The 25,124-nt window shown below is 42.0% G+C and overlaps 1 protein-coding gene across 4 annotated transcripts in view; it reads right to left on the bottom strand.

Moving 5' to 3' along the window:
• Positions 1–11,710: 11,710 nt before the first annotated feature.
• Positions 11,711–25,124, bottom strand: part of glis2a (GLIS family zinc finger 2a) — a 59,675-nt gene continuing 46,261 nt past the window's right edge. For all 4 annotated transcript variants that reach the window (XM_060911374.1, XM_060911371.1, XM_060911372.1 and 1 more), the window contains 4 exons: positions 21,113–21,319; positions 18,154–18,287; positions 14,111–14,229; positions 11,711–12,488 (listed from right to left, as the gene is read on the bottom strand). In XM_060911374.1, coding sequence (XP_060767357.1) covers positions 11,887–12,488; positions 14,111–14,229; positions 18,154–18,287; positions 21,113–21,319 — 1,062 coding nt within the window. In that variant the 3' untranslated portion in view covers positions 11,711–11,886. The remainder of the gene's footprint in view (positions 12,489–14,110; positions 14,230–18,153; positions 18,288–21,112; positions 21,320–25,124) is intronic.

The following is a 25,124-nucleotide window of genomic DNA, read 5'->3' as shown; positions in this document are numbered from 1 at the left end:
AGATCAAAGAATATTCATGTGTTAGAATGGCCCAGTCAAAGTCCAGACCTAAATCCCATTGAGCATCTGTGGCAAGACTTGAAAATTGCTGTTCACAGACGCTCTCCATCCAATCTGGCTGAGCTTGATGTATTTTGCAAAGAAGAATGGGCAAAAATTTCAGTGTCTAGATGTGCAAAGCTGGTAGAGACATACCACAAAAGACTTGCAGCTGTAATTGCAGCAAAAGGTGGCTCTACAAAGTATTGACACGGGGGCTGAATACTAATGCACATCACATTTTTCAGATTTTATTTGTTTAAAATTTTGAAGACCATTTATCATTTTCGTTTCACTTCACAATTATGTGCTACTCTGTGTTGGTCTATCACATAAAATCTCAATAAAAAACTTTTAAGTTCGTGGTTGTAAGGTGGAAAAATGTGAAAAAGTTCAAGGGGTATGAATACTTTTGCAAGGCACTGTAGGTGTTATAACTTATGCAACATACATGTACATGCATACATTTTCACTGATAAAACGTAAAAGGCTCATTAAATAATCAGATGAACTGAGACAATCACATTCTGAAGCAAATTAAATAATCTTATACCAGTAACTTAAACACACAATACAAGTTACATGTATTAATCTACGGTAAATGCAGGTAAACAACATGTTTTTGTTGTTTTATATCCAAATGAGAGTCGGAGCTTACCTGTCTGCATTCTCACTTCTTGAAGGCCGGTCTTGTGGCCGATTGTTTTGAAACAATCTGACTTTCAGTTGTTCGTTCAGTTCACCATTCATTCGCTTCTTCCATGTAAGGGTGAGATGGCAGCAATATCCAGTGAAGAAATCAAACAGCTGGTCCACTCATTCTCCATTTTCTCCATACTCAATACTCCGCCATTACTGCTCGGCTCAGGCAATTACTAAAACCCGGGACAAAACAGAACGTCACCAATTTTAGCAACAACTGCGGGGAGGTCACTGCCCGAGCATTGCCTGAGTATATCAGGCAAGAATGAGACAACATTTCTCTTTCAGAACTACAGCAATTGGTCTCCTCAGTTCCCAAACATTTACAGAGTGTTGTTAAAAGTAGAGGTGATGCAACACAGTGGTAAACATGCCCCTGTCCCAACTTTTTGGAAACGTGTTGCTGACATCAAATTCAAAATGAGCAGATATTTTTCAAAAAACAATAAAATTTCTCACTTTCAACATCTGATATGTTGTTTTTGTACTATTTTCAATGACATATACAGTAGGGGGCGACACGGTGGTGTAGTGGTTAGCGCTGTTGCCTCACAGCAAGAAGGTCCGGGTTCGAGCCCCGTGGCCGACAAGGGCCTTTCTGTGCGGAGTTTGCATGCTCTCCCAGTGTTCGCGTGGGTTTCCTCCGGGTGCTCCGGTTTCCCCCACAGTCCAAAGACATGCAGGTTAGGTTAACTGGTGACTCTAAATTGACCGTAGGTGTGAATGTGAGTGTGAATGGTTGTCTGTGTCTATGTGTCAGCCCTGTGATGACCTGGCGACTTGTCCAGGGTGTACCCCGCCTTTCGCCTATAGTCAGCTGGGATAGGCTCCAGCTTGCCTGTGACCCTGTAGAACAGGATAAAGCGGCTAGAGATAATGAGATGAGATTTTTAAAATCCAGACCACAAAAGGAGAACAGGACAAGCAAAGGGATATGCTGATGCACTTTACTGTAAGGCTCCATTCTGGAGATGTGAATAATTTGATTTGACACACCTTGGTTAAATCAAACAAAACACACTACCTTTGTGTAAGTCGAGGCTAATGACCTGAAGTTTCCTACTGATTGCAGGTGTTCAAGGTTCATAGGGTCATTTCGTGATAAGGTTGTAAGCTTTGATTCTTTTGACTCACCTTATATTGGAACAGGAAAATCGTCACATTGAGCTGAACTCCAGATGCTCTTGACAGTTGGTTGATCAGACTTGTTTCGTTGAATTTCCAGGAATCTCACATTCAATCAATCATTACAGCCAGGGGGATTTCCCCTTACTGCCTGTAAAGACCTACAACAGTACAAGGAGTGTACGAATGAGGGTGAATCCCTGGGCTTGTCCCCTGCTCCCTGGAGTGAAACAGCTCTGGGGAAGATTGAACATACTAGCTGGCAGAGATGGGACCAAGTCACACATGTGCAAGTCTCAAGTAAGTCTCAAGTCTTAACCTTCAAGTCCCAAGTAAGTCCCAAGTCTTTTTTGTCTTGGGCAAGTCAAGTCAAGTCACAGGCTATGTCAAGTCAAGTCAAGTCCTATAATAAGTCAAGTCAAGTCACCTTAGGCGTATTGGCGTAATTTTAGCAGCAGAATATGAATTTAATACATTGAAAAGGCAATACATAAGTAAATGTCAGTAAACATCCCTGGCACATGTGCCCAACCTGTTAAATATTTGCATTTTAAATACTCATGTTCTGTAAAATACATAAAACAAAACAGTATTAATGTCACAAAGTTATTTATTGATGGCAAAATTGATTGCAAGATTGAAAGCCAACCAAGTTTCTCACATTGTCATCAGCCAACAAGAAAAATAAACAGAGAATTGGCATTCTGTTATGTGCGTAGTTAAAAGAGGGTAGGACGACACCTTGGGTTAACAGGGGCATGAGCTCCTCCAATCTCTAATCACGTCAGATGAGATGATTATTAATAATAAGATACACGTGGAGAAACCTGAAGTGACTTCGATGTATGTTTGCGCCAGTAAAAAAAAAAAAACAAAGGATAGAGAAATGTGTCAGACATAATTTAGGTCTCAAAAAGAAGACCTGTTCGCCCGTGCAAAAGTGACATCATCTTACCCCATATGACAAGCTACAGAGGTGTGTGCAAAAGCGCTCTCTCCCTCTCCGAGGCTGCCTCAGCCTGTGCGGAGCGGGGACATATAGAACGACTTTGGCGCGGGAGTCTTGGTTCCCGCTATAATAGATTGTTATGAAAATAAATGTTAAATGAAATATGCATCCCATGCATTCCTTTCCACAGGAACTTTGCTCACAACGTTTCGGTCGTGGCTAACGCACTGTCCTCCTTACCACAAGTGCAACGTTTCGGGAACAATACGGAAAGGACAGTGCGCGGGATTCATCTTTCCTTGAACAATTACCCAGAGACTTTTTAAATAACCTCACTGGGAAATATCCAATGCACCTGTTCAGTTACAGAGTTGTGCTCTCTAAATTGTAGTCATTCAAACCATTGTTTTGGCGGCCTGGTAGCCTGATATACTAAATGTAAATTCACGGTTTGGATGACTGCACAATTTATTTTCGTAACACTGTGTTACAGCGGGAACCGAGACTCCCGCGCACAGTCAGCCTATTTTGCAGAGTTTAGTATTGCTGCTAGCCTGTATTCAAACAGCGAGTGGCATGCCGGGGAATCCAAATCGTGGCGCTTTTTTCAATAGTGCATGATAGGCAGTGGGACGGAGTTTTCTTTTCTTTTTTGATCGGGTAGTGTGACGAAAAAAATGTGCAGGTTGCTGCACTGCTATTTCAAACGGCTATGATAAACTCCCCTGCCTCTATGCCCTATGGACAGTCTGGCTAATGTACACGAACACATTTACACGAATTTGTACTGCTCATGAACGTGTACATGTTCACAAGCTGACCATTAGCTTAACCCTGAAACAGAACAACAGGGTAGGAAGCTGCTTATGTTATTCAGCATCACGACTGCAAAGTGCACAATCAACTTACTACTACTGATATACAATATCATTAAACTTGACGTAACTACATTGCTTACCAGCATTCACATAAGAATTTCACAATAATAAACTGAATCCCTAGCTACATCTGCAACGGCTAAAATCCTCCTACCGCTCACTCTCGTGGCTAACATTGGCTAACGAGGAGTTTAGCTGCTATCACCAAATAACAACACATTAATAAACTTACTGGGCAGAATGGATCTTCAAATGCCGGACGAAATTGGAGGTCGTGGTCTGGCTGTCAGAAATCGTCACGTTGCAAATCTTGCACTGCGCCGTTCGTCGGTTACCTTCTAGGCAGTAGCCCTTGAAGCCGAAAATGATGACTCTTGAAATGGCTGACATGATGATATGATGTGAAATCTGTGAACACATCGTGGCATGGGGCGTGCCGGTATATAGCCCACGCAGAGAGCGTGCCTGATGGACAGGGCAGTGACAACGCAACGGCAGTGCAATCAAAATTACTGAAGTATGTGCATATTACATTTTATTTTCACAATAAAAACACGATGGAAATAACACTCAAGTCACTCAAGTCATCGTGTGTCAAGTCAAGTCAAGTCCCGAGTCTTAAACTTCCAAGTCCGAGTCAAGTCTCAAGTATTTTCATGTTTTGTCAAGTCAAGTCACAAGTCATGAAAACAGTGACTCGAGTCGACTCGAGTCCAAGTCCCCAAGTCCCCACCTCTGCTAGCTGGAGTACTGTGGTGAGGGATGGCTGCAAACGAAAGGCAGTCCTAGAGAACTCTGATCACCGGCATGCTGTTAAATCTCGTGTTGTGAAACTTCAAGTTAGGTATACACAGAAAAAAACTGCCATTACTGGGACTGCCATGACCAACAATGTGGAACTGTCTACTGTAAAAATGAAGATGATCAGTGTATTTGCTACGAGATTCAATTCGAACCTTGATGCAGATACTCTCTGTCTCTTTCTACAAGGACAGATGAACCATGAGGTGAAGAGTAGGAAAATAGAGACTTCACGCAGTAGATATAGCTCCTTTTGCGGTACAGCTGAATGGGGCGACTGGAAGAAAATGTATAATCCCCTGTTTTGGTCTGCTGGGTCAGTCGTCAGACTTTACTTCGAGCCTCGCCGTACTAGAGGAGCAACTGGTGGGGCGAATCACCCAGAGAGAATCGGAGGGGGATTGCCCTGCCTAGAAGAGAGTGAGGGTCTGTCGGTCCCTGGTGCAGGAGCGTCCGCAGTCTCTACGGGCGTTAGCGGAGACTGAGGAGACCAGCAGCCCAAACGGGAATAACACAGACTCATAATGCAGGTGGTGTCCTACAACTCTCGTGGTCTCCAAGTAGGACACACAGCTGCAAACAAGGCAAGGTGACTGGTTGTGGATACACTTCTGGACGATTGTGATATCTTGTGCATTCAGGAGAGCTGGCTGGCCAAGCAGGACTTGGATAAATTAAGTAACCTGCACCCAGACTTCCATGGTGTGGGTGAATCTACCACGGACCTCAGTCCGAGAATCGTCATTAACATATGTTTAGCAAACAACGACTTATTATCTGTCAAGTCTGAATTAAAATCACCCAAAACATAGATGCAAGACAAGTTGTTATCTTCAATAAAGGATTTTACAAAAGCAAGCCTACTGACATATTCATCAACATGATCATATAATTCGTATGGAGCATATATACTAAGAATAATAAAAATCTTTCCATTGCATTTAACTTCAAGACCAATGGCCCAGTCCACATTAAGACGCACAACTTTAACCATAGGGTCATAGTTCATATTCCATAAAATAGCCACACCCCCAGCTATTTTGGTCTCATCCATCCACAAAACATTTTTCCAATAGCCTTCTGGCTTGTCCCCATGATCTTTAGCAAACTGCAAATGAGCAGCAATGTTCTTTTTGGAGAGCAGTGGCTTTCTCCTTGCAACCCTGCCATGCACACCATTGTTGTTCAGTGTTCTCCTGATGGTGGACTCATGAACACGAACATTAGCCAATGTGAGAGAGGCCTTCAGTTGCTTAGAAGTTACCCTGAGGTCCTTTGTGACCTCGCCGACTATTACACGCCTTGCTCTTGGAGTGATCTTTGTTGGTCGACCACTCCTGGGGAGGGTAACAATGGTCTTGAATTTCCTCCATTTGTACACAATCTGTCTGACTGTGGATTGGTGGAGTCCAAACTCTTTAGAGATGGTTTTGTAACCTTTTCCAGCCTGGTGAGCATCAACAATGCTTTTTCTGAGGTCCACAGAAATCTCCTTTGTTCGTGCCATGATACACTTCCACAAACATGTTTTGTGAAGATCAGACTTTGATAGATCCCTGTTCTTTAAATAAAACAGGGTGTCCACTGACACCTGATTTGTCTTCCCACTGATTGAAAATCAACTAATTATGTGACTTGTGAAGTGAATTGGTTGGACCAGCTCTTATTTAGGGGTTTCATATGAAAGAGGATGAATACCTATGCACACTCCAGATTTCTGTTTTTTCATCTTAATTAATTACTGTTTGTGCCACAATAAATAAATAAATAAATATCATCTTTAAAGTAGTAGACGTTGTGTAAATCAAATGGTTCTAACCCTCCAAAAAATCCATTTGAGTTCCATCAACAAAACAAGACAAATTCTTTTGCAAGACACTGTAGAAAATGGTGGTCATATTATAGTAAAACTTAAAAAAAAAATTTAATAATACACAAAGTTGTGCTCAAATAAAACAGTCACATTTCATGTTTATCATATGCCTCTGTTTTTATTAGACACTGCCAGTCATCGTCATAATCATAATTGTCAGTATCTTGCATGACAATATCTCTTGGAGCTCGCATTTTGAAATATTTTGCATGCTCATTATTCGAACACATGTCAGGGAAAATATACATGTTGGCATATGTGACATTTAGCTTCCATCCAGTACATATAGTGTACAAAACAGCTGGAATGCTAACTTCCAGGTGGACCACCTTTGTTAGCATTTCCAGGTTTGTCCTTTGAAGCAAGCGCGTCTTGTGTCTTGGCTGCAGCAAGTCCTGTGTAAGTCGTGGCAGTATCCTCTGGTCTCTTTCAGGGCAAAAAGGACAGCTTTATCATTGTACACAAAAGATATTTACATATTCTAAATTGAATCCAAATATGAATCTTCAAACATCCAAATGTCATTCATGGCGTACTTAATGTATCAAGGAAAGTGTTGTTCCAAGAAAAAGTTACATTTACAATTGTTGAGAAAATCTTGCCACCTGTTGCTGAAATTGCGCTTGCGTGTCTCACACGTGCAGAAACTAAACAGTAACCTGTCACCTTATCGCTCACTACTGTTAACCTGATAATCCGTAAACAGCGTGGCATGATTTTGTGACAACTCCAAACCATTCCACTGTTTGGACACATTACATAATGTGTTTGATCATGTCTTTAGAAACGGTACGCCTGTGTTTAAAAAGCAGACCTTCAAGAAAGAGACCACTTCAAGGTGCAATTACATGCCCAAGCCAGTCAACTACCAAACAGCTCAGCGATACGATAAAGCTCATGATAAAGGCACTTGAACTGCTTGCTGAACTATATAATGATGATGGAGGTAATGGGTAATGTCAACGATTGTGCAAAACTAGTCAGGAGCTGGTCATTATGGACCATGGTCTGTTATCAGGACGGCTCGAAGAATGCTGCCTCGGTCAAAGTTTCCTGGTGAAACTGTCATGTTATGATGCAAACAAGGAAAAAAAAAAACCTTAACCATGAAATATTAAACCTCTACATTTCGTCAACACTGGGTGTGTATCGTCTAAAGTTCAACAGAGTCAAAAAGATCATATGCTCATGATTTGCTCAGGGTGGTCTCGGACTTAAGTAAATATCATTGTCTCACGTTTGTAGCCTGTTCGTTTCCTCGTTTGAGTTGTCAAGTGACGTCATACCGCCCTCATCTTTCACATCAATAAGGGCTTGTGAGCAGGATGTCGCAGTGAGATCAGTGCACGTGCAAACCATCTGCATTCCTGCACTAGAAACCTGCATCAGGTTTTCGTCATCCATATTATATTCTCAGTTCCTTGTTAACACTTACACTGTGCTGATCTGACAAAGAGCTACATGAGTAGAAAACACACGCACGCATTACACACACACACACACACACACACACACACACTAGTGCATCTCAGAAAATTGTGAAAAAGTTCAATATTTTCCATCAGTTATTTAAGAAAGTGAAAATGTTATATATTATAGACTCATTACACATAAACTAAAATGTTTCAATCATTTTTCTATTTTAATTTTAATCAGTATGGCATACACTACAAAAACAAAGCCCATCTCAAAATATTAGAATATTTCATTTCGAGTGTGAGTAAAACAGTATGAAGCACGGGCGATTGCTCTAAGACAACGAGGGAGGCTCAGCCTCCTCTAAAAATGACGAACATCGTGTAGGATGAATTGCGCTAGGCTTATGTTATAGTCGACCTTATAACATTGCTATTTCAGATCCAGAATCATAGAAATATATGTGCTCAACCCAACTACAGTGCGAAATCATTCCGTTATAACTTTCCCCAGTTCGCCTAATGTGTGCGTGAGTTTTTCCCCCTCGTGACAGCGCGATGCAGCCCAGCCTCAGTGGACTTCAATGGCATTTGGGAGCTATGCACTTTTCAATATCAAAATGCAAGACGATTATTGGACAAATACTGCGAAAACGCCTGCCCACCGGACTCCCAGCCTCAGTGGACTTCAATAGCATTTGGGAGCTATGCGCTTTTCAATCTCGAAATGCAAGACGGTTATTGGACAAATACTGCGAAAATGCCCGCCCACAGACTCCCAGCCTCACAGTGGGAGGGACATGGCAAAGCTTTCCGCGAGGAGACTGGTGATTGGTGAAAGCGGCCGGATATTTTCTTTGATTGACAGCTCGTTTCAACTATAGACAGGCAGCGGTGAATCTCAGTTCAGTCCCATGCGGATTCGCAAGTGGTGTATTGTAAGAGATCGGCTTACATTTCGATTTCATTCATTACATACGGTTTCTACCAGCTTTTTTAGTTTGTATATATTTTCATTGTAAATAAAGTGTAAATATAGTGTTGTCAAGTTTGCTATCTTAGTTCCGGAAATTTCGTTTATTTGAGTGACTGAACTTGAACTTGAGGGGGCTAGTCAGCTAGCAAGAAAGATGCACACGGATGCCAAGCATTGCTGATTTAATTTTGGCGAAGCCATTTGCCAGTCTTCCTTTCGAGGAAAAAATTAAAATTAAAGAGCAGGGTAGACCAACGCCTCAAATTGACTTGGTGAAAAAGGTAGGGAATAATACTCGTTCCTTTCAGCTCTCCTGGTACGAGAAAGTGAATTGGCTAACAGCAAGTGACCCACATCAAAAACAGTAAATAGGCTACTTTAGTAATATGTCATGGATGGACCAAAAATATAGAATCTATTTAAAATGTTTATGCTGAGTATATTATATTGGAATATATATTTTTCTGGATACGAATTAAACAGGGCGGCACGGTGGTGTAGTGGTTAGCGCTGTCGCCTCACAGCAAGAAGGTCCGGGTTCGAGCCCCGTGGCTGGCGAGGGCCTTTCTGTGCGGAGTTTGCATGTTCTCCCCGTGTCTGCGTGGGTTTCCTCTGGGTGCTCCGGTTTCCCCCACAGTCCAAAGACATGCAGGTTAGGTTAACTGGTGACTCTAAATTGACCGTAGGTGTGAATGTGAGTGTGAATGGTTGTCTGTGTCTATGTGTCAGCCCTGTGATGACCTGGCGACTTGCCCAGGGTGTACCCCGCCTTTCGCCCGTAGTCAGCTGGGATAGGCTCCAGCTTGCCTGCGACCCTGTAGAAGGATAAAGCGGCTAGAGATAATGAGATGAGATGAATTAAACACAGCTACAATTTGGAAAACATTTTTAAACAAAAACACAGCTGAGAACATTTCACACTACAGACCTGGATTAAAAGTGAAGGGTTATCAAAATTCTCAATAAAACATTTCTCAGTCAAAATAAGTAAAATATAGGGAAAGTGTCATTGAATGAAATGTGTGGCACCCAGCTCTATGTTTGGCTCCCCAAGGTCAGTGCTTGTGCCTATTCCAGAACACGCTGCTGTTACTGCTGAGGTTCCTGACAAAGAGCTGCTTTCAATAATGATCAATTTTTAAACAACATGCCACATGCCACAATTTTAAAATATAAAATATTAAAATATACCCCCAACACTACCATCATGTATATTGGACAGTAGGCTAATGGGCCAAAAGAACCTGTTATTTCACAGTTTGTGACCCTGCCAACAATCAGCCAGATCAGAGGCAAGAGTATGGGCAAAATTGATGTGTTTTTTTCTTTTAAAATCTGGAAATATCGTAACCAACCAGCCTCCCCTGTTTGAAAGACTACCAGCCGCCACTGGTATGAACACAGTGTATCTCTCGGTCTAATTCAGTACACACAACCACAATTATGGGGAAGACTGCTGACTTGACTGTTGTCCAGAAGATGATCACTGATGCCCTCCACAAGGAGGGTAAGCCACAAAAGGTCATTGCTGAAAAGGGTGGCTGGAAAAGGTGCACAAGCAACAGGGATGGCCGCAGTCTTGAGAGGATTGTCGAGAAAAGTTGATTCAAGAACTTGGGAGAGCTTCACAAGGAGTGGACTGAGGCTGGTGTCAGTGTATCAAGACCCATCACGAACAGACATCTTCAAGAAAGGGGATACGACTTTTGCATTCCTAATATCAAGCTACTCCTAAGCCAGAGACAAATGTCAGAAGTGTCTTATCTGGGCTAAGAAGAGAAAGAAATGGACTGTTGCTCAGTGGTCCAAAGTCCTCTTTTCAGATGAAAGTACATTTTGCATTTAATTTGGAAATCACGGTTCTAGAGTCTGGAGGAAGAGTGGAGAGGCACAGAATCCAAGGGGTTTGAAGCCCAGTGTGAAGTTTCCACAATCTGTGATGATTTGGGGTGCCATGTCATCTGCTGGTGTTGGTCCACTGTATTTTATCAAGTCCAAAGTCAACACAGCCATCTACCAGGAGATTTTAGAGCACTTCATGCTTCCATCTGCTGACAAGTTTTTTGGAGATGCCAATTTCCTTTTCCAGCAGGACTTAGCACCTACCCACAGTGCCAAAACTACTACCAAATGGTTTGCTGACCATGATATTACTGTGTTTGATTGGCCAGCCAACTTGCCTGACCTGAACCCCATCGAGAATCTAGGGGGTATTGTCAAGAGGAAGATGAGAAACACCCGTCCCAAAAATACAGATACGCTGAAGGCCACTATCAAAGCAACCTGGGCTTCAATAACACCTCAGCAGGGCCACAGACTGATCACCTCCATGCCACACTGCATTGATACAGTAATTCATGGTAAAGGAGCCCCAACCAAGTATTGAGTGTATAAATGAATATACTTTTCAGAAGTTGGACATTTCTGTATTGTAAATCCTTTTTTTGATTGATCTTAGGGAATATTCTAATAATTTGAGATACTGGATTTATGATTTTCATGAGCTATAAGCCATAATCATCAAAATTAAAACAAAAAAGGCTTTAAATATTTCACTTTACATGTAATGAATATAGAATATATGAAAGTTTACCTTTTTGAATTAAATTATGAAAAAAAGGAACTTTTTCATGGTATTCTAATTTTTTGAGATGCACTAGTACACATGATCACACTGCATCCTGCATTCTCTGTTTGTGGACTGAATTTTTGGATCAAACATTAACTCGGAGTTTGTTCTTCGTGGGACAAAAGAACAACAATTACAAGAAGTACATTCATGTCTGATTAACACTTTTGCTTTGGCTTGGCAGAGAAATAATTATTTTCTTTCTTAAATACTGGAGGAATAGATTGTACTTTCGTCCAGGGAAGGATTAAATACGTGTCTGAAGGACTGTGAGAATACTTACAGTGTGTGTGTGTGTGTGGGGGGGGGGGGGGGGGGGGGGGGGGAGGGGGGGGAAATACTGCATGTTTCTTTGGGTTTCTGCCCAGAATACACTTCAAAGCTTGTTCGGTAACCAGATTTAAGACTTTTAAATGAGCTAAATTAGCATGGTGGCGTCAACGTTTTAGATTACACCATTTTTACACATAATGTGACTTATGGCATGACTTATGATGGTCTAGCTGACCACCGCCTGCTTGAGCATCATCATACCAGGTGGGACAAACACCCAGGACAAAGCGCTGCACCCTTCTTCTACCTCCCTGTTATCATGATGATCCTCACCACCACCACCCTTCTTCTTCAAGACCCTTTGCTTCGCCTCCAGCCCAAACGAAGGAAGCATTAAAGGATCAAAGAGAGGCATCTTGCCCAGCCCTGGAGCCATGTTGTTCTGACGGAGCACAGCTTCCGCCCCCATGTGCCCTGCAGACATGGAGAGATCGAGTGGAGAGGCACCCAGAGCCATGAGTGGCCCCGTGAAGGCGTGCAGGAGAGCCAGTGCAGCCCCAGGCAACATCAGATGAGCTCCTGCTGAAGCAGCAGGGGTTGAAGGATCTGTGGTTGTCGTGGTTGGTTCTGCACCTGTTGAGACAGAGTGGCCGTGGGCCTTGATGTGCTTACGGAGGGAACTGGGATCTGTGTAGCGCTTGGGACAGCCGGCCATCTTGCAACAGTAGGGTCTGTCCTCGTAGTGTGTTCGCGTGTGCTTAAAGCGGTCACTGGAGTTGGAGTAGCGCTTTCCACAACCCTCGTACGGACACGCGTATGGCTTCTCTCCTGAACATGAAAAAGTGGAAGGAGACAGATGATGAACGAATAAAGCAGTGTTACAATGACCGTCATAATGAATGATGCATAGCAGTGGTGTGAATGAACTAAACTGAAAAGGAAAGCGGTTCAAAATGGTATTGCCTTGAATAATTGTTAGACACAACGAGCATTCGGGGTACAAAGGAAAGGAAGAAACATGGATGCCTTGAACTAAAACCAAATACTTAAATAACATTAGCTGGCACTGAGTGGTCGAGTCCGACTCGTGCCCTAATTTTAAGGACTCGTGACTCAACTTGGACTTGAGCACTGATGACTCTGACTTTTTTTGTTGGTAACATACCATAATTTGACAGACGATATAAATATCTACATTAACTTTGTACTCATTTTGTGCAAGAGTGTCACACCTGCGCACCTTGGCGCGTGCATCAGAAACTCTCGGGTGCGCTCCGGACAGCGCGCGCTCCAAGCGGACTCTCACACGCGCCATAAACAATTCGCACCTGCAGAGGATTAAGGCGCAATCAGTGCGCCGATATAAAAACTATCAAAACACACTTACTTTGCAAAGTATTGAGTTGCATTCCTGACACATTACCAAGCCTTATTTCCTTGTTTGGTTTCCTGATCCCTGATTTCCTGTTTCTCATCTTTGATTCTGCCAAGTCTACAATAGCCTGTTTGTGCCTCGCTCGACCTGTCGCCTGTTTCACCGTTTTACGATTTCGCCTGCCGTTCTGGATTGTTTACGTGTCTTCACTTGTATTAATAAACACACCTTCTGCGCTTACATCCGTCTCCCAGCCGTCTCGGACAGAATACTTCACACTCCCTGATAAAGAGAAGCACATTCACCTGTTCATACGTCACGCTCAGGAACAAACTAATGTTAATGATGCTGAGACAGCCGCCGTCACATGGTGCGGTTGGAGTCTTGTTCTCAGACTCGACTCGGATCAATAGCGGAGTCGACTCGAAATTTTTTTTAATGACTTGGACTTGAACACTGGGGACTCGAGACTGGTCTCGGACTGGTGGTATATCAAATATATTCCATTCAGATACCATGATACTGAACGAGTCGAAGACAAGTAGTTGAATGGAATATATTTGATATACCATGAAAAAAAGCCAACCAATATTATTATTATTATTATTATTATTATTATTATTATTATACATACACTTTACTTTTGGGTGTTCAATGCGTCTTTCTCATTCAAAATTCTCTCAAAATCTTCTGTATTTAATGAAGCAAACCTGGAGACCATGTTTGTTTACAAATTGTCACAGTCGCTCGCTAGTGCGGAAGTTTTACATCTCTGACATGTGACGCCATGTTGTCTTGACAACCATGCAATATCGTAAACCATATTCAATGCTCATTCTCCATTGGGTAGAGTAATGTCATACACATTATAGGATAAGCGATATGCTAACAATATTGCATGGTATCAAACCAAATGAATGAAACCCGCTAGATCTCTGAACATGCTGAACTCTGCTTCCCAAGTTTTCATTAATCTCACCATTTGTCTCACTAAAACAAGGACTGACTGTGATGATACGATAATTGGTGTGGCTGTAAACTGTGGTATGATGTAAGCAGACTGTGGTTGCCTCACCTGTGTGTGAACGGGTGTGTATTTTGAGGTTCTCCAGCCGGGAAAAGCTCTTGCTACAGATGGGACACTGATGGGGTTTCTCATTGGTGTGTGTGCGGATATGGATCAGCATTTTGTACCTAACCCAAGAGACATGTGTTATTATCATCACCACCTTATTTTTATATTTTATATATACACACACACACACACACACACACACACACAAATTGCACATTGTTTTATTGTGACACAAGCAATAATTAAGATGAAAAAACAGAAATCTGGAGTGTGCATAAGTATTCACCCCCTTTCGTATGAGACCCCTAAATAAGAGCTGGTCCAACCAATTCACTTTATAAGTCACATAATTAGTTGATTAAGATCCACCTGTGTGCAATCAAAGTGTCACATGATGTCTGTATAAATCAACCTGTTCTGGAAGGACCCTGACTCTGCAACATGACGAAACAAGCAACATGAAAACCAAGGAGCCTCCAAACAGGTCAGAGACAAAAGTTGTGGAGAAGTATAGATCACGGTTGGGTTATAAAAAATATCCCAAACGTTGAATATCCCACAGAGCTCCATTAAATCCATTACAGCAAAATGGAAAGAATATGGCACCACTACAAACCTGACAAGAGAAGGCCCCACCCACCAAAACTCACAGACCGGGCAAAGAGGGCATTAATCAGAGATGCAACAAAGACAACACTGAAGGAGCCGCAAAGATCCACAGCGGAGATGGGAGTATCTGTCCATAGGACCACTTTAAGCTGTACACTCCACAGAGTGGGGCTTTATGGAAAACTGGCCAGAAAAAAGCCATTGCTTAAGAAAACACGTTTGGAGTTTGCCCAACAGCATGTGGCAGACTCCCCAAACACATGGAAGAAGATTCTCTGGTCAAATGAGACTAAAATTGATCTTTTTGGCCATCATGGGAAACGCCATGTGTGGCGTAAACCCAACACCCTGAGAACACCATTCCTACAGTGAAGCATGGTGGTGGCAAGATCATGTTGTGGGGATATTTTTCATCTGCAGGGACAGGAAAGCTGGTCAGGAATGAAGGAAAGATGGATGGCACTAAATACAGGGCAATTCTGGAGGAAAACCTGTTTGAGTCAGCCAGAGGTTTGAGACTGGGACGAAGGTTCACGTTCCAGCAGAACAATGACCCTAAACATACTGCTAAAGCTACACTGGAGTGGTTTAAAGGGAAACATTAAAATGTCTTGGAATGGCCCCGTCAAAGCCCAGACCTCAATCCAAATGGGAATCTGTGGCACAACTTGAAGACTGCTGTACACCAACGCAACCCATCTAACTTGAAAGAGTTGGACCAGTTTTGCCTTGAGGAATGGGCAAAAGTCCCAGTGGCTAGATGTGCTAAGCTAATAGAGACATACCCCAAGAGACTTGCAGCTGTAACTGCAGATTTCTGTTTTTTCATCTTAATTTTTGTTTGTGTCACAATAAAACAACAATTTTCACTTTAAAGGAGAACTGAAGGCAAATTTATCATCAAATTCTATTTATCTCATTTTATTAAATATCGGAATGCATTTTTGATCGCTATTTTGTCACTGCTATAGCAAGTTATGAGTGTTTGAAATATGCTCTGTAATATATCAGTCCATATGTCAAAGCAGTGGCCGTAAACGAGATTCGTTGAGACCTGCGCGAGACATCGTAGGACGGAAGTAAAACATACAGCGGAAGTCAAAGTGACCGACATCTGCCAACGTTGTCAAAAGACGTGTGCGCCCTCTTTCGAATGCTGATGTAATCAAGCCGGAAGTTTTGTTTGTTTTGATAGCAATCAGGAAAGTTTGAAAAAAGTAGGCAGTAATCGTCATTTAAACTCGTTTTTGTGCAATATTTCGTTTGGAAAACAGTTTTCAAAATGGCGGCACTGACACCTGGCTGACACGTCACGTTGCAAAGTCTTGCACAAGTCTCGTGAAGATCGCGCGGATAAGCGACGCCTGCCGTGGACCAAACGAACTAAATTCAACACGGCTACAAACCGAACAGGCCGATAAGTATAATATTTAACTGCAATTAGTTGCCAATACGAGTCGCAATATAAAGGTTACTAAAACCGAAAACGTAATTGAATAACACGTTGAGAAATAAAGCAAGTTTAAAAATTACTTCAGTTCTCCTTTAAAGTGGTAGGCATGTTGTGTAAATCAAATGGTGCTAACCCCCCAAAAATCAATTTTAATTCCAGCTTGTAATGTGACAAAACAGTACAAACACCAAGGGGGATGAATACATTTGCAAGACACATTTTATATATGCACACAAACACACACACACACCTTTGCATTTGGGGATTTGAATTGTGCTTTGGACAGTTTGCTCGGGACAGAACAGAGCTGTCATTAGGATTATTTAAACATCAGTCTTCTCAGATTCACTCTCATGACAGCATGCATGATGGTTCCAAAAAGGAACAAACAGAAACATCTCATCTCATCTCATCTCATTATCTCTAGCCGCTTTATCCTTCTACAGGGTCGCAGGCAAGCTGGAGCCTATCCCAGCTGACTACGGGCGAAAGGCGGGGTACACCCTGGACAAGTCGCCAGGTCATCACAGGGCTGACACATAGACACAGACAACCATTCACACTCACATTCACACCTACGGTCAATTTAGAGTCACCAGTTAACCTAACCTGCATGTCTTTGGACTGTGGGGGAAACCGGAGCACCCGGAGGAAACCCACGCGGACACGGGGAGAACATGCAAACTCCGCACAGAAAGGCCCTCGCCGGCCACGGGGCTCGAACCCGGACCTTCTTGCTGTGAGGCGACAGCGCTAACCACTACACCACCATGCCGCCCTCAAACAGAAACATGATAAAAGCAAATATTCAGGGATCTCAACAAGCAGCCGTCTTTATTTGTCCTCACTGTGCTCGTCATACCCAGGGAAATAAATAATTTTTTAAAAATTCACAACTATTCCACGAAATCGAGTCGTACACGAGCTATAATCCATGTACAATGAGATCGAGTGGAATAACTGTTTTATTCTATCCACATTCACTGGATTTTGAGAAACAGAGCATTTTTATTTTTTGCAAATTCGATAAATAAAAACCTTATACAAAACATCCGACAAAATCATTTCCACTTGGGCGGATTTCTTAAAAACCTATCGATGGCTGCACAAGTTGACTTTAGTGTTGTTTTCCTTGTAGAAAGCGCCATTTTGGAATCGTGCCGAGGTATAGAATAGCTTTAGACATGTATTTAATTCTTCCTTGAACATTTCAGTTCTGTAATTTTCAAACTTCTTTGAGCTTTTGAACCAGTGTAAATAAAAATTCAACAAATTTTAATGCTTAAAGATGAAGAATGTAAACAAACCGGCAAAATGACAGGAGCAATTTGTGAAAAATGCGATAATAATAATAATAATAATAATTATTGAAAAATAAAAAGGTACATTCTTACCGTCAAATACTTTTTATTCTATATTTTGTTGCTTTTTTTTTGTATTTGTCAGTGTTTTGTTTTTGAGTCGAGTTTTTATTTCGCCCTCGGTTGGTTCAGCAACACGCGCCGCCATTTTGTTTTTCTCTACTCATGGTATATGATCTGATAGCCTCGTAGTAGAGTAGCCAATCAGAGCGTGCGATTGCTCATATCCAGTGAATGTGGATAGAATAATGATGTTTGTGCGATGTGGAAATCCATCCTTTTAGAGAAATTAAACAACTGTTTGTTGGAAATAACACGTCTTGCGGACGTTCCACAACATTACACGTCACTATAACTGGATAAAAAGCATGATGTGTTGTTCGTTTGAGAATTTGCTGTGGGATGAGAAGAATAAAGCACGTGCTGTTGTTGGAAAATAATCCACTTGGGGTTGGTGAGAGTAAAATACCACTTGGGTGGATGAAATAAACATTTCCTTTTCCTCCTTGAACTTAGAATGCCTTTTATTTCTGTGATATCGATGTTTTATTCTGCTCGTTCATAGTAAAATGAGTAATAATTGTACAAACACTTTGAGATGCATTGTAAGAGTCTGTCACCTGGCGTTGAAGCCGCGGCCCTTGCGCGCGCACCCCTCCCAGTGGCAGCAGTAGCCTGAGCTCCTCTCTGGCTTTACATGGGACTCGGTCACATGATCCACCAGATCCTGCAAGCACTCGAACAGCAGGTGGCACTACAGAGCCATGCAGAAAGACAAAATGGAGGACAGCGTGTTAAAACTGACACCAGGGGCCACTAGAACTTGGTTTTATTCCTGATTCGGAGGAACCAGCAGGAACATCACTCCATTTATAACTCAGCAGTGAGGTTGAAATAAAGCTACGTTTAAATTCTAGTAGTTTTCAAAAAGAAACACTTCATGCAGGTGTAAATACCTCTTTAAGGGTGTATTCAGACCAGGATAGTTCGATAGTTCACTTGCTTTGGTCCGAACCAAATGTTTTTTTTATTTTTTCATTTTGGTGCGGTTCGCTTTCACACTGTACATTTTAGTAAGCGGACCAAAATCTGTCAACAAAGCCACGCGCCCTGAGGTCGTTCAGCTATTGGTCAGAGACAACACGCGCACAAAGCGTTAAGTTCAAAAGTAGTCACCGTGCTGTTATTCTTTTTAATGTCATCAAAGCTATAGGTTTTTTCCAGTTTTTACTGTTTTCACAATTGTGCGATTACTATGCTGTTGTACAAGTAATTTATCAACGACGACGACAAAGGGCAAGGCGGCTACGGAGGATAGCGCTGATGAGCGCACATCATGTTGTGACAGTTCTGGCTCTTCATGCAATAGATGAATTTCTTTTTTGCGTCGCTAGTACCGCCACTTTTTGAAAGAATGCCCCTGATTTTAATGTAGGTCTGACGGAGTTTCTTCACTTTTAGCCGACATTGTTCTGGGGAGCGCATGAACCCCTTTCTCCTTCATTTTCTCACTGAATACAGCAAACACGTCGGCATTTTTGTGTGTTCTCTCCAAAAGCTCAGATATGTGGACATCTGCCCATATATCCACAAGGGTACGCGTTTCTTCCTCGGCCCACGTTTGCCCCCTACTCATTTTTTGTACTCGCCTACCACTGGTGACTGAACGACCCTTGACAACCGAAACAGTGTTTGCACTTTGCGGTGGAGTGTCAAGACTCTGTTTCCCATAATGCTCGACAAACGACGGAAGCTCCCAAGGTACAAAAAAGCAAAACTGTCGGATTAGGTCCGGTCTGTTTTCACACCTCCAAAAGATCCGCACCAGGGTTCCTTTGGTCCGGACCGAGTCCGACCTTGCAACTCGGTCTCGGTCCGCTTGTTTGGTCCGGACCAGAGTTCGGTGGTTTGTATTCAGACCAACCCAAAAGGTCCGGACCAAGGGAAATTTGGTTCGTTTGGTCCGGACCAAACAACGTAGGTGTGAATACGCCCCAAGGCAACCCTGGTTTGTATATTCTCTGTCCTTTGACATTTACTACAGTGTGATTACTAGAGTGGCGGCTTCAATTATCGACAGTCCATAATTATCAACACCTTTTCAGATGTACCAATAAAAAACAATTTTACAAAAGGTGAGTTTCAGTTCCAACAGTTATTAATGGTTAATTAATCAACCGGAAGACCACTGTCACCCTTTGATCTTGTCGTCTGATGACATAGCTCGTTACCGGAGATGGAATATTTTTCGGAAAACCCGGATGTTATCATCGCAGGTAAGCATGGTGGAAAGATCATGGGCATGTTTTTACTGATCAAATTCACCGATATTTCATGATCTCCTCGTTGAAACCTACTTTGTTTCTTCAGTCGCCATTTTGTATCTAAACGCGCGTTTGAGAAGTCACGTGCGTGAGGTGTCGATAATAGTGATCACGTTCACCGGTGTCCACCATTATCGACACCCTGTGGAATTAAATGACATTTACATCTGTTATGGATCGATCTTCGTGTAACATTGTTGAAGTACTTTAAAAAAAAAAATAAATAAATAAATAAATAAATAAAAAGTGTTGTAATTTATAACTTTTTTCTGATCCATAACAGAATGGAATGTTTATAGAGTATTTGGAATCCGATTGCAATAAATAGAATTAGGCCAGAATTAAATTCCTAGCATATAAAAAATGGCATGCTTCAGATTTTTCTATTCCATTCATAATTTTGTTGTAAATATCGACCACATATTACGATATCAGTAGACATTTTATATTTTGGTTCAAGGAATGACATGCGACCTTTGACCTGGATGTTCATGTGGTTACAACGTCAGTTGCCTGTTGACATTTATTGCTGAACTACAAAACTAGAATTTAATACAAACAACGAATGATGAACAAAATGTGATCAACGAAAATACTTAGAAAGTGGAACTAAAAGATTGTCTGATGCAGGTTAAACATTATCAGTTCATTAGTTTACAAACATTAGAATTACGTCCTCATTTACGTAAACACAGACATTGATATATTTATAGAAAAGATATTTTGTACTAAATATAAGTCTATGGAAAACAAATTTACTTAACACCACATACCGATTTTTTTTTTAAAATAAATTATCATCTGGGTGTCGATAACTGTGGACAAAGGTGTTGATACTTGTGGAACGCTGTCACGTGATCTGATACGCTAAGTAATCAGGAATCAACTCATTTTTTGTCCAGTGGAAGTTTGAGTAATTATTCATGCACAATTTATGTAATGAAAGTCTTTTCTCCTTTTGCAACGGCCAAAAGATCGTTAAGGTGTCAATAATTGTAGCCACAGGTCTACTTACTTGGACCTAGCAAGTTGATTGATTAAATGATTAATTACTGAGATTTTAAGGATCCTCAGCAAGGTCACTTGTCATGGGCTGTCCAGGATATCATCACTCAAAGGGATGTGTCCTGACATAGCGTTTTTGCATTTCGAACAAATCTGTGAACAGCCTATTTATTGTTGTAGAGAAATCTGGTATCGAGTGTTTAATGAAGGTTCTTCTACTCTTGTTGCTCAAAGGAATCTGCTTGCTCACCCGGAGCCAGCGGCAGGCGAGCTGTTCATCCGCTGGTTCAGGAGATTCCCGTCTGTCCCGGCGCTGAGCACTGAGTATCGAGCTGGGTGGGAGGAGGCTACCCCCTGCCCCGATCGGCAGGAAAAACTGGAAACCCGGAGGACGTAGAGGAGGAGGAGGAGGAGAAGCAGCAGCTTCACCCTCCAGGTAACCCATCGTCTCTGAATCCTGTGTGTGAAGGACAAGCTAGTGTTGGTTTGTGTCTGTGTGTGTGCACAACCATAGAAAAAACAAAATCAACTATGCGCTACTGCTCACTTGTGTATCCCCCCACTCTCGCTTATATCAGAATGCAAGAGATCGAAGGAACAGGACACTTATTATGAATGTTGACTTCAACAAATAATGAATCCTGAAACGAGTAAGTAAAGAGCAGTGTCTCTTGCCAGGGATTTCAAACAGCATCCTGGTAAACTGTCATTTTGAAATAGCATTTTGCTTCTTGAAATAGCGTCAAAATCCACCCTATATGTTTCGTAAATACATTCAGTTGGTAAACAGGAAGTTGATGTGCCACAGACCTGAAAAAAATAGTATACACGGTATAGAACCCCAAGCTGAAGCTCCGTACCAAACACCAAGTAGTTGTGATTTGTAGTTGCTGAGAAAAGTGTTACGAAAATTTTGGAAATCCACACTATGTTTCGTAAATACAACCCCAATTCCAAAAAAGTTGGGACAAAGTACAAATTGTAAATAAAAACGGAATGCAATGATGTGGAAGTTTCAAAATGCCATATTTTATTCAGAATAGAACATAGATGACATATCAAATGTTTAAACTGAGAAAATGTATCATTTAAAGAGAAAAATTAGGTGATTTTAAATTTCATGACAACATCTCAAAGTTGGGACAAGGCCATGTTTACCACTGTGAAACATCCCCTTTTCTCTTTCCAACAGTCTGTAAACATCTGGGGACTGAGGAGACAAGTTGCTCGAGTTTAGGGATAGGAATGTTAACCCATTCTTGTCTAATGTAGGATTCTAGTTGCTCAACTGTCTTAGGTCTTTTTTGTCGTATGTTCTATTTTATGATGCGCCAAATGTTTTCTATGGATGAAAGATCTGGACTGCAGGCTGGCCAGTTCAGTACCCAGACCCTTCTTCTACGCAGCCATGATGCTGTAATTGATGCAGTATGTGGTTTGGCATTGTCATGTTGGAAAATGCAAGGTCTTCCCTGAAAGAGACGTCGTCTGGATGGGAGCATATGTTGCTCTAGAACCTGGATATACTTTTCAGCATTGATGGTGTCTTTCCAGATGTGTAAGCTGCCCATGCCACATGCACTAATGCAACCCCATACCATCAGAGATGCGGGCTTCTAAACTGAGCGCTGATAACAACTTGGGTCGTCCTTCTCCTCTTTAGTCCGAATGACACGGCGTCCCTGATTTCCACAAAGAACTTCAAATTTTGATTCGTCTGACCACAGAACAGTTTTCCACTTTACCACAGTCCATTTTAAATGAGCCTTGGCCCAGAGAAGACATCTGCGCTTCTGGATCATGTTTAGATACGGCTTCTTCTTTGAACTACAGAGTTTTAGCTGGCAACGGCGGATGGCACGGTGAATTGTGTTCACAGATAATGTTCTCTGGAAATATTCCTGAGCCCATTTTGTGATTTCCAATACAGAAGCATGCCTGTATGTGATGCAGTGCCGTCTAAGGGCCCGAAGATCACGGACACCCGGTATGGTTTTCCGGCCTTGACCCTTACGCACAGAGATACTTCCAGATTCTCTGAATCTTTTGATGATATTATGCACTGTAGATGATGATATGTTCAAACTCTTTGCAATTTTACACTGTCGAACTCCTTTCTGATATTGCTCCACTATTTGTCGGTGCAGAATTAGGGGGATTGGTGATCCTCTTCCCATCTTTACTTCTGAGAGCCACTGCCACTCCAAGATGCTCTTTTTATACCCAGTCATGATAATGACCTATTGCCAATTGACCTAATGAGTTGCAATTTGGTCCTCCAGCTGTTCCTTTTTTGTACCTTTAACTTTTCCAGCCTCTTATTGCCCCTGTCCCAACTTTTTTGAGATGTGTTGCTGTCATGAAATTTCAAATAAGCCAATATTTGGCATGAAATTTCAAAATGTCTCACTTTCGACATTTGATATGTTGTCTATGTTCTATTGTGAATACAATATCAGTTTTTGAGATTTGTAAATTATTGCATTCCGTTTTTATTTACAATTTGTACTTTGTCCCAACTATTTTGGAATCGGGGTTGTACATTCAGTCGGTAATGCCCAGGTCAGATGGCAGAAAGACGCATGCTGCGACCTGCAATCGGTCGGGTGGCGATCGCAGGTGGACGCAGGCGTTTTGCATCAAATCCTTCGTTGTGGTCAGACGTATTGCAAGACGCGGAGTTTTTAAGCTGAATCAACCAGACGGAAGCAGATGCAGCTAGACGCAGGTTGACGCAGTGCACAGAAAACCTTTATATAAGGCCATAAGACTGCTCACATGTTGCTGTAAACTATTTGCAGGTGCAGTCTGCGTCTACCTGCGATGCATTGCAGCCATCTCTAAAGACTTGTCTTCCCCTGCGTCTAGCTGCCACTACCTGCTTCAACCTGCGATTGGTCATTCAAGCACTGCATGACCGCCTGCCTCTACATGCGTCAACCTGCTATATGCACTGATTGGAAGCGAATCGCAGCTGAAATGCGAACAGATCGTGATGCACTTGCATCAACCTGCCTCTACTAAAGACCCTCTGCAACAATCTGCCATTACCTGCATCATCTTGCGTTTATCTGCGATTTTATCATTGTGGGTAGATGCAAGTAATTGAAAACTAGTTGAAACAGGAAGTTGATGTGCGACAGACCTGAAAAACGGTATGCATGGTATAGAACCCCAAGCTGAAGTTTAGTACAAAGTGGCTATGATTTGTGGTTGCTGAGAAAAAGGATGTTTCAGACGGACGCAGATACGGACGGACAGAGGTAAACCAGTATCCCCACCCTCCTTCGGAGCGGGGCTATAATTAGGAGACCACTTTTAACGGTGGTACCCAAAAAAAAATTCTTCTTGTTTTTAATACAAGATCTGTTGATGTGACTTGGGGACGGATGTACTGGGCTTTTCAAAGTGGACTGTTCGCATCCCAGTCTGTAATTAGAACAGGCCAGTTACAAAAGTGCATGTTGCTTTTGTAGAATCTCCTCTGAGATTTTTTTTTTCATGGTACCGCCCATCATTAACATATAACCACTTATTGCAGTATGAATCAAGAAGATAGAGCCGTGTAAACTCGAGTCCACGAACCACAAGTAAAACATTCAAAATTTCCAAAAAAATCAAACATTAAGTGCTGTATTGGATATTGTAACAGATTTCTGATTTTGGATTAAACCTTGGTTCACTTGAATGACCAGTCAAAGAACTTTAATAGCATTATCCGCTCAATTAACATTAACATTCTTTCCATGACGCTAGATTCAGATAAAACATGTGATTTGACGTCTACGGTTTGCCAGGCGACATTATCTGAACTGACCACAGTATCGGAGTCATAACCAACTCCCCGTTTTGATAAATTTCTGAGCCACCATGCACTGAGGCAACTCCCATAAACACTCATGTTCCCCAGGGTTCTTTTTCACCACGTAAGGCAGTTAGCTGTTGCTAGTTCAGGTTAGCTTGGCATGATGGCTTACCCAGTCTTCGGGATGTGATAGCTGTAGAAATATTGTATGAATGTATATTTATTCTGGATCATTTGTTTCAAATGTACACAAGACTCTGGATGTCATCATAAAAACCCGACACGTGAAAACTGTGGTAAAACATTCCGTGGATGTGGATGACGGAGTTCTTGTTTAGCCAATCAGAGCAAAGGTATTTACATATTTAATATTTAAAAGCACAGCTGCAAAATCAGCTTGCCTTATCTGAAAAGGTTTTCATGCACAGAAGGCGGGGGGGGGGGGGGGGGGGGGGGG

Source organism: Neoarius graeffei, chromosome 27, assembly GCF_027579695.1.
Source record: "Neoarius graeffei isolate fNeoGra1 chromosome 27, fNeoGra1.pri, whole genome shotgun sequence".
Taxonomy (NCBI): Eukaryota; Metazoa; Chordata; class Actinopteri; order Siluriformes; family Ariidae; genus Neoarius; species Neoarius graeffei.
Note: the sequence above shows the minus strand (reverse complement) of the source record. Positions and strands in the feature narration are given on the sequence as shown.